This window comes from Eubalaena glacialis, chromosome 19, assembly GCF_028564815.1.
Source record: "Eubalaena glacialis isolate mEubGla1 chromosome 19, mEubGla1.1.hap2.+ XY, whole genome shotgun sequence".
Taxonomy (NCBI): domain Eukaryota; kingdom Metazoa; phylum Chordata; class Mammalia; order Artiodactyla; family Balaenidae; genus Eubalaena; species Eubalaena glacialis.
Genome location: NC_083734.1, coordinates 45,665,794 through 45,676,704, shown reverse-complemented (window position 1 = coordinate 45,676,704; position 10,911 = coordinate 45,665,794). Strand labels below are relative to the sequence as shown.

Sequence of the window (10,911 nt, the reverse complement as noted above, 5' to 3'; positions counted from 1 at the left end):
TTCCTGTGGCATTTAAATTAATCTGGTTGGTCCATAGAAAATAAGTATGTATATTTGGTTTCTCCTATGTACATATATATATAGATTTATTTATAAAACCCATCCCCGACCCCTAAGGTGGGGGGAGCTGGGGAAAGTAGAAGAGGTGGAAAAGGGGGCCCAGAAAAAGTGGAGGGGTGGAGAGGCATTGCTGGAAAAGGAGGGAGAGGGTCCCTTTCCTCAAGTTAAGGGGGGCACGGGAGCTCCGTTGACAGTCATCTTGCGCCCCCTGCTGGTGGAAGGCGGTGTCTGCAGGCAGTTCGAGGTGCCCCCGTTGGCAGCTGTGGTGGCCCCACCGGCTGTCGCGGGGGGAGTGGGGGAGGTCGGGTGGGGGGCCGAGGGGCCATGGGAGCTGGGAGAGCCATGGGAGGGGGTGGCTGGGCTGGGCAGGGAGGAGGAGGTGGCCGGCAGGGTGGCAGGGCTGGGAGCCTTGTCGCTGACTGACTCACACTCAGACGCCCCGCTGGTATTGGTGCCCTCGGAGGGGGTGGGCGCTGTGGGCAAGGTGAGCCGCTTGCAGGCTGGCTGGACACGATACTTGAGGGGGAGAGGGCCATTCTGCAGGGAGAGGGGAGGGGAGGGCGTCAGGAGAAAGAGGCTCATGGGGCAGCCACCCACCTTCACCCCACGGCACCCAAACAGGGAGAAGGGAAGGTCCAGGCCTTGGAGAGAAGACTGGGTAGAGAGGAGGAGACACGCAACGTGGGGCTGACCAAGCAAGGCCGGAGAGACAGGGGCACACAGAGACCCAGAGAGGAAGAGAGCGCACGTAAGACCAGAGACAGAAAAAGGAGAGAGGGAGGCCGAAGAGCAGAAGGCAAAGTTTACTCCTCCACGCCCGAGCTGGGGCACGTGATCTGCCCAAGGATCCTTTTCTCCTTCTGGGTGTGGAAAGTCATCCGTGAGAGAGCGTCCGGAGGCGGACCTGGTGTGGGGCAGGCCACCCTGGACATGTCCGGCTCATGAGACGAGGGATAGACTGTCTGTGATTAGAGCAGGGTGGCCCACGTGATGGCCCAGTGTCCCCTTTCGGCCCTGTCCCCTTTCTGGCACCACCCCACCCACTCACCCGCCGCCAGGGGTAGATGTAGGCGATGTCCATGAGGGTATAGTATTCCTTCAGCGGCTCGTCCTCATAGAGAACCTCAACCTGGAGGAGGAAAGGGAGGACAGCTCAAGCCTCCAGCTGTTTGGCAAAGAGGCTCCAAGCAGGTGGTCCCTCATTACTCTGGGGTTTCATGATGGATTCGACTTCCCTATCAGAGTTGTTCCAACATAACTCCTGACCAGCAGGTGGGAAGGGATCCAAAGAAGATACCCACATCATCAACAACCCCAGCCCCAGCAATCCACACGGCGGTCTGGGTCCCCTTCTGTCTCTGGCATGTTCACCAGAGGAGCTAACAGGCAAAGAAAAGGCCCAGGTGAGAAGGAACTTGTGGAGCAATGACTCTCACCCAGGCTGCACAGTGGAATCACACCAATGCTTGGATCTCACTCCCAGAGATTGTTTTAACTGGTATGACATGAATTGAGTTTTAATCTCAATAGGCAACCCCTCACATAACTCTGACAAGTGGCAAAGTTTGGGATCCACTGTCCTAGAGCCTCAATAGTCCACAGACCAGCAGCACCGGAAGCACCTGGGAGCCTGCCAGAAATGCAAAATCTACTCAATCAGAATCTGCATTTTGGGACTTCCCTGGCGGTCCAGTGGTTAGGACTCCACGCTTCCACTGCAGGGGGTGCGTGTTCGATCCCTGGTCAGGGAACTAAGATTCCTGCATGCCTCTAGGCACGGCCAAAAAAAAAAAAACACGAACCTGTATCTGCATTTTAACAAGATCTCTAGGGGATCGTATACATATTCAAATTTGAGAAGCAATGTCCTAAAGCTCCTTGGCAATTTCAAACTAGCATTCCCACAGCCAGCTGGCACCAGATAAGGCCCTGCATTTTTACACACACACCTCTGCCATAGTTCTAAACGTGCAAGCATGTACACACACACACACACACCATCTTGGTCTCATGCACCTCTGCACACTGGCTTCAGCAGACGCAGACTGCCCCACCCCAATCTAGTTTTCAATTACCCTTCTACACGGGCTCAATTACACAACCGTGCAGGCCCTTGGTGACACCCAGCCAGCCCTGAACAATGGCTGAGATGCACAGATTGTCAGATACATCCACACACGGACACGTTTTTCAAAAGGGCCCAGGGACTCACCTTGTACTTGCTGGGCACATCCATCTTGTTGCGGAGAAACTTGGCTAGATGCATGACAGTCATGGCTGCTGGGCATCGCAGGAAGCGCACCCCTGTCTGCTGCGGGAGAGGCACCCAAGGGCTGGGGTCCACCCCGGCACTCTCTCCCAGCCCACACCCCGCTCCTGGGCAGGCCCCAGCACTCACTTTCTCCTTGTCACCATCCCCATTTTCCAGGGGGCCCTTCTTCTCTTCCCGGTCCCTGCAGAAGGAGAAGGAATGAAGCAAGGGAGACCCTGGAGCAGGCAGGATCTAACTGCACACATCCGGAAGGCCCTCCCGGAAGCACCCTTTCCTCCCAGGGGAATGGGGACGGCATGGGAGAAGGGACCCGGCCTAGGACCCCAAAAGGACCAGGCATGGGCCAGACTTGCCTGACGCCTTCGTAGAACTCGATGGAGAGGCTGACAATCTCGTCGTCGCTCAGAGCTCCCTTCTCCTGCTCCAGAACCTCGCCACGGTCCTCGTTGGAGCCGTTGGGAACTGCAGAAGGAGAGAGCTCTGAGGCGTTGGCCTGGGGGGGGACAGGAGCCCCACCAAGGACCCAGGGATCTCAGAGCTCAGTGCGGTGAGCCCAGCCACGCCTGGGCTGGGGAGGCCGTGTGTGGTGCCCACCGGCCCTCCATGCATCTGGCCCTTACACCTGGGGCAGCGCCACGCGCACACACACGTGGACACACTCACCTTCTGTCAGGGGGTAGGCTGCATAGAAATCCCGCCTCCGTTTCATCTCATCTAGAAGAGAGAGAGCAGGCTGAGGCGGAGAGCAACCGGCTGGGCAGTGGGGGAGGGGGAGAGGGGGCGGGAGGACGAAGGGTGTAGGTACCTTTAAAAAGCCCAGGGACCAATTTGTAGACGATGTCTTGAAGGGTTTTGTCAGATCTGGAAAAAAGCACACAGGGGCCTGTTGGCAACCACCTCACCCTGACTCTCCAGCCTGGGGCCCCCTCTTCCCACCTCCCTTCCCGAGATCCAGGGCCCAGGCATGGGGGTCCCTAGAGGCCTTGTCTCTACCTCTCTAGAATTTCTCAGCTGGATACATCCCTGAGGGAAGGAAGGGGATTGGGTCCATGCCTGGTGCTTCTCCTCCACCTGCCACCCTGGCTTCAGGAAGCAAGGAGGGCTGGGGGACAGAGGGCAGCTGCCCCAGAGGATGGGCGGGGACAGGAGGAGGTGCTGGGCCCACCTGATGCTCAGCAGCGGCCGGGTTTTGTGCACCTGTACATCGCACATGGGGCAGTACTTGTTGGTCTCCAGGTAGCGTACAATGCAGGTTTTACAGACTTGGGGGGGTGGGGGTGGTGTGGAGAGAAGAGGAAGAGTCAGAGTCCCCTTCATCACCCAGGACCAACCCCCATGCCCCCTGCTCGGGTTCAGGTATCCCCTCTTCTCCACCTTGTTCCCGCAGCTCAGGCCAGTTCAAAGACCCAACACCGTCCTGTCTTGCACAGATGGCAACTGCCCCTTATCATCCATCCTTGGGGGAGGACAGATTGTGTGTGTGTGTGTGTGTGTGTGTGTGTGTGTGTGTGGAGCCAGTGTCATGTACCATGCAGAAGGTGAGCCCCAAGTCCCAAGCCCCCCGGACGGAGTACAAAACAATAGCCAACCTATTAGACACCTCCCAGGGTCCTTGACCCCCAGCCACAAGCCCGTGGTGCACACCAGGGCACCTGCATCTTCAGGGAGTGCAATTTCAGCCACAGAGATTCAAGGAGAGAACTGAGATTTCAGGTAAAAGTTCCCCAAATGAACTTCTGAGCTGAACCCTCCAGTATCCCCTCCCAGGCAGCCTCTCAGGGACCTGGGACCCTCACCAGACACATGGACATGTTTGCTCTTCAGTGCAGAGGCCACCCACCCGAGGAGCAGCCCCTTGACCCAACTCACAGGAATGCAAGCACTCCACGATGGTAGTGGCATCGATGAAGTACCCCCCACAGAGGGCACACATGAGGTGAGGGTTCAGCTCGGTGATTTTAATCCGTGTGGTCCGATGCATGATGCCGGGGTGGGGGGCAGGGGACTGGGGAGCGTCACCCTGGGAAATAAACATGGAATCAGGAACCCACAGAGCCAAGAGCCCCTCCCACACTCTACTCCACCTGCCCCACAAGCGACATCGCTCCTGGGCCCAAGGCCCTTCCTTTCCCTTTAAGGCCGGACAGGGTGCACGTGTGGGGATGGTTCTTTCTGACTCCCTGTGAGTGTTCCCTGGGTGCCAGGGGCTCTGGAGATTTCATGACCTTGAGCAACAAGGTCAGGTTCTATCTCAGGACAGCAGAAAGACTGAGGTTAGACCACAGGAAGTACTACTCAACTCTCCAGAGGATGTGGGGAGGCAGGAAAATGGAAGAGAATAGAGATTTAAAAATTCTCCCTGGGCTTCCCTGGTGGTGCAGTGGTTAAGAATCCGCCTGCCTAATGCAGGAGACACGGGTTCGAGCCCTGGTCCTGGAAGATCCCACATGCCGCGGAGCAACTAAGCCCGTATGCCACAACTACTGAGCCCGCACGCCTACAGCCCGTGCTCCACAAGAGAAGCCACCGCAATGAGAAGCCCACACACCACAACGAAGAGTAGCCCTAGCTCACCACAACTAGAGAAAGCCCACGTGCAGCAACGAAGACCCAACACAGCCAAAAATAAATACATACATAAATAAATAAATAAATCACACACACACACACACACACACACACACACACACACACACAAAATTCTCCCTGATCCCAATCCATATTCACTCAAGTGAACTCACTAGGAACTATGGGGAAACTTAGACTCCTGACTGGGTCTTTCTACTCCATCCTACCCTCCTTCCATCCCATCACTCCTTACTCCTTCTCCAGGAAGTGTTCCCTGGAAACACTGGGGGCACGACCGCCCTAAGGCTGAAGGGGGCACCCCATAACTTGTCCTTGCACTGCTGCATCCAGCCCCAGCCCCGGAGCAGCTCCCTGGAAATGCACCACATGCTGACCATGCAGGTTCTAGGCCTGGTGCTCAAGCAGGAAATACTGAGGATGGTCCTTATATGCCCGAAGTTGGGAACACACAGCTCCAGCCTGCCCCCTGGCTCAGCCCTGGACTCTGCAGGTTAACTGCAAAGTCTGGGCAAAAAGACTGCTACTGCCCCTTCCACAGGAAGGCCGCCATGTGCCCCGACAAAGAGCCTGCTGCACGTTGCCCCTCCCAGGCACATGCAGGAATCTCCCCACGTGGGCACTGCTACCCACCCACCGTATCCTGTCTGCAACCTGGCCACAAGCTGCCCAGTGACAGACCACAGGCTCTCAGAGATGCCTGCCAAAGCTATGCAGAAAGTTCTCCCCACAGCCCACCGAGTGCCCAGCCAGGCCCTGGCAGGGTCCGGGGAGGAAAGGCAAAGCCCAGGTCTGGACTGGCTGACATGCTTACTTCTTGGTATAGAAATCCAACCTGCACCCAGAAGCGATGGCACCTCCCTCCTCTTTCCCAGAGTAGAAGCCCAAGGGGCAGGGCTTGGGAGGGCGGCCAAGTCCCGACAGCTCTTTTACAACATACATCCTTCTCTCCTTTCTAGAAAGATTTCTAAAGCCAACACATTGGGTTTTCTAGGACCCAAAATTCACAGCTGGGAAACAGCAGTTTCTATAGAGACCCCAGAATGAGTTTGGCCAGGACCCAAACAGCCAACAGAGGCTGGCCAGAGACCGAAAGAGATGGAGAGACACAAAGGCCACATGTGAGAGAGACACCAAGTTGCAGGGCAGACAGAGAGGAATAAGCAAGCCCAGAGCCAGTGGAGACGCAGCGGCCAAGACCTGCAGACATGGCCCGAGGAAGGAAAGGGGTTCCCGCCTCCCCTCAGCCAGCTCTCCCTGCATCGGTCCCCTCTTCATAATTATGTAGAAGCCTTGCTGGCTACTACACTGTTTGGTCGTTCCCATAGTAACCCCTGGCAAGATGCCCAAATATTATTACAACCATCCAGAGGAGGGAACAAACTCCAAGTGGCTGACTCGCTGAGCGTGTGTAATATCCATCGGATGTGTACATGCTGCTGGACCTCCAAAGGTACTTCATGTGACTACTTGCCCCATGTGTGTGTCTTGTCCAAATGAATCTAAGTGTGTGTGTGCACAGCCAGAAACAAAACATTTTGGGGTCTGATAATGTATGAGGGTCCTGGTTGCTATTGGCAAATCTCATGTCTTCTTTTCTCTGTCTCTCACACACACTTACACACACACACACACACACAAACATGTGGGCGCTTCACACTGCCTTAGCCACCTCATTCACATACTCACTGTGTTTTCAAAACAGACACTTGCTTTTAAGAACTCCCATGCAGTTCCCTCCAGGCCAACTGTGGCCTCAACATGCAAGAGCTCCTAAGCAAATGGCTTTGACCCTCACCCTCTCACTTCTGCAAGCACTCAGACCAAGACTACCCCTCAAGCTCTGTTCTGGATGCACGGCTGAAGGCAAGAGCTGTGGTGCTTACTGGATGAAATGTTCCTCCTTCTCCCTTTAAGAAATGAGCCCCCTTGCCACACTCCCTGCTCCCCCCCACCCCATCCCCAGGGGCCTCAGACCTCTGGGGCTGGGGGTGGGGAGAAGCACTGATTGGTTCCTCACCTGATTGCCATGGTTACCTGCAGGGCCCTACCAGCAGGTGCCAAGAACAACTGTAAACAGGAGCTCTGTTCCCTCACCCACTCACCATCTCCCTCCCCCCGTGAGCTCCCGGGCCCCACACCTCATACCCAGCTCCTCCCCAGCTGCAACTGGCTGGACCTCCAGCTCCCATCACCTTAGGGAAGAGCCTGAGGGTGAAGGAGAGGGAGAGACAAGTCCCAAGAAGCAGAAAAAGGGAGACCAAGGGCCATTTGGAAGTGGCCCTGTGGAGCTCTGGGGGCTTTCACAGGTCAGTACTGACCACATCCCCACAGTGGACCTGAGCACCGTCTCCCACCCACAATACCTCCCCCAACCGGGGGCCAAGTCCTTCAATATCTTCTGTCCCCAAACCACTGTCTTTGCAAGGGCATCATGGTGGAACAGCCCTTGCTCCTGGCCCCTGGTGCCCCGGGTTTCAGCTATAGTGGCAGGAAAGGAGCTTGATCAGCACCCAGCAACCAACCCCAACTCCTCCTTGCCATCCAAGCCTGGCATGTGTCTTTCCCCATCCTCAAAGCCCCCTGCTTATAGAGATCACCCCCGATCTCTCCATTCTTACCAGTCTTTTTCTGGAAGCTCCCCCGTAATTTAGACTTCTCTCAGCGTCAGTTTTTTTTCTTTTTCCCCTGCAGAAATAGCCAATCTCTGATAACCCAGAGGTTCCCTTCTGCTCCTTCAGATGCCCAGCTACAGAATTCTTTGCTCTGCTTTCCCTCCACATGAAATTCACCCAACTCCCTTACTAGAAAATCTCCAAGTCTTGGGAAGAGGCACTGAAGGTCACATCCAGACATCTAGAATTGCAGAGGTGGAAGGGATCTTATTAGAAAGCATCTTGTCCAGTCCTTTCATTTTACAGATGAAAAAACTCAGAAAGAAGTGACTTGTCTCAGGTCATGCAGTCACTCAGTGGCAGTTCTAGGACTAGACGCAGCCTGACTCCCGTTCCAGTGCTCTTTCCACACTGGCACCCAGGCCGGGCTTCCTACTCATCTAAGGAACCAGTAAGCCTGGCCTGACTCCATCCAGGCAGGCGGAAGGTAGAAGGACTCCAGGTTCCACAGAAGACCATTCAGTGAGCCATCTGGGCCAAAACATAACCAACAGTACACATTCTCGCTTTGAAGTAGAAAGAGGAGAGGGGGCAGAGGCTAATGGCCTCACCCAACTTTCCTGATACAGATATGGAAGCAGGCTCTATGGAAGCTCAGTGAGTCAGACTGTACTGGGTCCCAGGAGTTCAGGTTCAGCTGTGCAAGCCTGTGTATTTGTGTGTGTGTAGGGAGAGTAGGAGGTGGAGGTCTGTCTGGGACACTGTCAAACTCTCAATGTTCCCTGATCCTTGACCTTGGGTGGAGGATCTGCACCTCCCACCAGCAGCATCAAAAAAGTCCTCTAGTCTCCTGAAGACAGGCTCACTCTACCCTCCCTCCCTTTCCCACCTCTCAGCTTCCTAAGATCAAACAAAGACAAAAATCCAAAATATACACAGATACACACTGCCAGATACACACACACACATATGCACACACAGCCAGACACACCCCATTTCTCTCTCACATTCACAACACACAAGGCCAGACACTTGGCCAGACACACACACAGACACACCCCAACACACATAAAGCCAGACCAGAGCCAGGCCCACGCTTGCCAGATGTACAAGCCGCCCCCACCCACCCCAGGAGCACACAGTCTGACATCCCTGCCTGAAACCAGAGCTGCAAACACACACCACCCTTCTGTGCATCCCCGGTCTACCGAGGGTAAATTATAATATAAGTCTTCCAGCAACAAAGGCAGTGCAGCTCCCAGCCTCGCTCTGGGGGCCAGAGGCTGGAGGAGTGGGGTGGGCATCCAACCTGCATGAAGATGTCACCTCTTCCTGTTCAGGCTCTCTCCATTCCCATGGCAACAGCTCCATCAACCAAGATCTCCCAGGGAAGACCAGAAGCAGGAGAGAGCACCCCCCACAAAGACTTCAACTTGAACCCCACCCAGCTACACTCTGGATCCCAAGTCCCAAGTCTCACCTCAGGCCTGTTTCCTGCCTCATTCCAAAGACAGCTCTAAGACCTCAACCCCCAACTCCAAACCAGGAAACCCCGGGGAAAACCTCCCCACCAAAAAGCTATAACAGAGCTGCCTTTATGCTCCTTCTCCAAGTACTGGCACCTTGGAACAGAGTGGAGAGGGGGAGGAAGAGAAATTATAGAGTTTCAGGAACAGATGCAAACTGCAAGAGGCCCAGAGAAGGAGGCTTAAGAACGGAGTGGGAGACAACCAGGAGACCACACCCCCCCCCCGCCCCCAGCGACAGGGAGCCCTGGAGACTGAGGCAGCGCGGCGTTGGGGGGGGCTCTCTGAGAGACAAAGACCAGGGGGAAGCGCGGGGCAACGCTTCCACAATATTTACAGGCAAATTCACCATCCCCAAGCCTCCTCCTTCCCCACCTCAAGCCATCCGGAGCAATTCTGGGCAGACGGGGGCAGTGGGGGAGGGAGAGAGGCATGCCTGGGCCCCCCGTGGAGACAGGAGGGGCAGGGGTGTCTGCTCGCCGAGGGGTCCCATCCCCTCAGAAATAGAAGCAGGAGGACCTAGGAAAGGAGGGGGCAGCCGGGCTCCCCAGTGGAAGAGCGGCCAGTCCGCCAGCCCCCTCCTGCATCTGCGGGCGATAGGAAATATCGCGATAAATCTTCCCCATCTCCATTCTACCCCCTCCACCCCGGCATCCCCAGGAACCTGGGTCAGAAGATCAGAGACCCCAGTTACCGGGTGGCCGCTCCTACCTTCCCTAGAGCCAAACTTTCGGCGGGGCCCAAGGAGGGGTGTTCCGGAGAAAGAGGCTCCGCCGAGGTGGTTCGGGGAGGGGGCGGGGCGCCCAGTCCCGGGATGGCGGGGGGAAAGGGACCGACTGGGGGAGGTGCCCGAGAGGACCGGTCCCGGCAGGGAAGAGCGCCCTCCCCCGGCCCCGCAGCAATCGAAAAGCTCGTCCCCTTCCTCCCAGCCTCAAGTCCTCGCGCGTCCACGACGCCCCAGTGCCCAACGAAGAAACCGAGAGCGACCCCTCCCCAAACCGAAAGGAGTAGTGGGAGAGGTCCAGGAGCTGCTCTGGCTCGTGGGGAGGGCTAGGGGGGCAGAGATCCGCCCCAGCGCGGAGCCCCAAAGCCCTTGTGGCTGCCTCGGACCCTCCCCCTCGCTACCTCGGGAGCAGGGTCTAGGGGGGCTGCGGCACAAAGAGGTGGTGGTCGAGGGAGACGCCAAATCGTTAAAAGGGGAATGCACTTCGGCCATCTTGGAAGGGAGGAAAAGGAAAAGGAGAAAAAAGGGAGAAAGAAAGGCGGACGGGGCTAGCTAGGACAGGGGCCGGCGGGGGTGGGGCGGAGACGCGAGAAGGCCCGGCTCGGAGCCTACCCCCACAGGGGTTTGTAAAGAAGGATGTACCGGCTCCCAGTCCCAGTCCCCAGATGGTTACGGGGTAGGAGAAGGAGGGAGAGGGAAGTCCGCGTCCGCTTACCTGGGTTCAGGGTCCGGTGGGTCTCGGGGAGGGGGGGATGGGAGGGAGGGAGGGAAGGGAGGGGAGGGGGGCCGCAGCCGTGTCGCTCGCTCGGGCGGCGAGAGGGGAGAAACCTACGGTAAGAAAGGAGTTTGTGAAAGCGGTTTGGGGTGGGAGGGAGAGAGGGGAGGGGAGGGGACGGAGGGGGGGGAGGGGAGGGACCGGAGCTCGGAGGCGGGGGGAGACAAAATGGCTTTTTTCCTCCAGACAAGAGTAGGTCCCGCCCACCACTCACCCACGTGACCTCATTCCTTCAGGGTGTTTGCGGAGAGGGGAAGAGGAGGAGGGGGAGAGGCTAACAAGGCTGCGCCCCCAACTGGGTGCCGGGCCCCCCCAAAACTAGACCACGACCTCACCCTTCCTCAACTAACCCC

The 10,911-nt window shown here is 56.9% G+C and overlaps 1 protein-coding gene across 2 annotated transcripts; it reads right to left on the bottom strand.

Moving 5' to 3' along the window:
- Positions 1–30: 30 nt before the first annotated feature.
- PCGF2 (polycomb group ring finger 2) lies at positions 31–10,678 on the bottom strand. Of its 2 annotated transcripts, none has more exons than XM_061175980.1 (10): positions 10,499–10,678; positions 4,202–4,352; positions 3,498–3,594; positions 3,138–3,193; positions 2,996–3,046; positions 2,686–2,794; positions 2,459–2,513; positions 2,273–2,371; positions 1,109–1,189; positions 31–597 (listed from the first exon to the last, which is right to left on the bottom strand). In XM_061175980.1, the coding sequence occupies exons 2-10, from the start codon at positions 4,311–4,313 to the stop codon at positions 220–222; spliced, it is 1,038 nt and encodes a 345-aa protein (XP_061031963.1). In that variant the 5' UTR covers positions 4,314–4,352; positions 10,499–10,678; the 3' UTR covers positions 31–219. The 2 variants fall into 2 exon arrangements, with proteins under 2 accessions (XP_061031963.1, XP_061031964.1); XM_061175981.1 differs by having other exon boundaries at positions 2,273–2,368.
- Between the last annotated feature and the right edge of the window lie 233 nt (positions 10,679–10,911).

Excerpts from the sequence above, each read along its gene's own strand:
- PCGF2 (XM_061175980.1), bottom strand. The coding sequence starts at position 4,313 with ATGCATCGGACCACACGGATTAAAATCACCGAGCTGAACCCTCACCTC. Across the intron at positions 3,595-4,201 it reads CGTGGAGTGCTTGCATTCCT|TCTGTAAAACCTGCATTGTA; the intron begins GTGAGTTGGGTC and ends CACCCCCCCAAG. Across the intron at positions 2,514-2,685 it reads GAGTTCTACGAAGGCGTCAG|GGACCGGGAAGAGAAGAAGG; the intron begins GCAAGTCTGGCC and ends CTCCTTCTGCAG.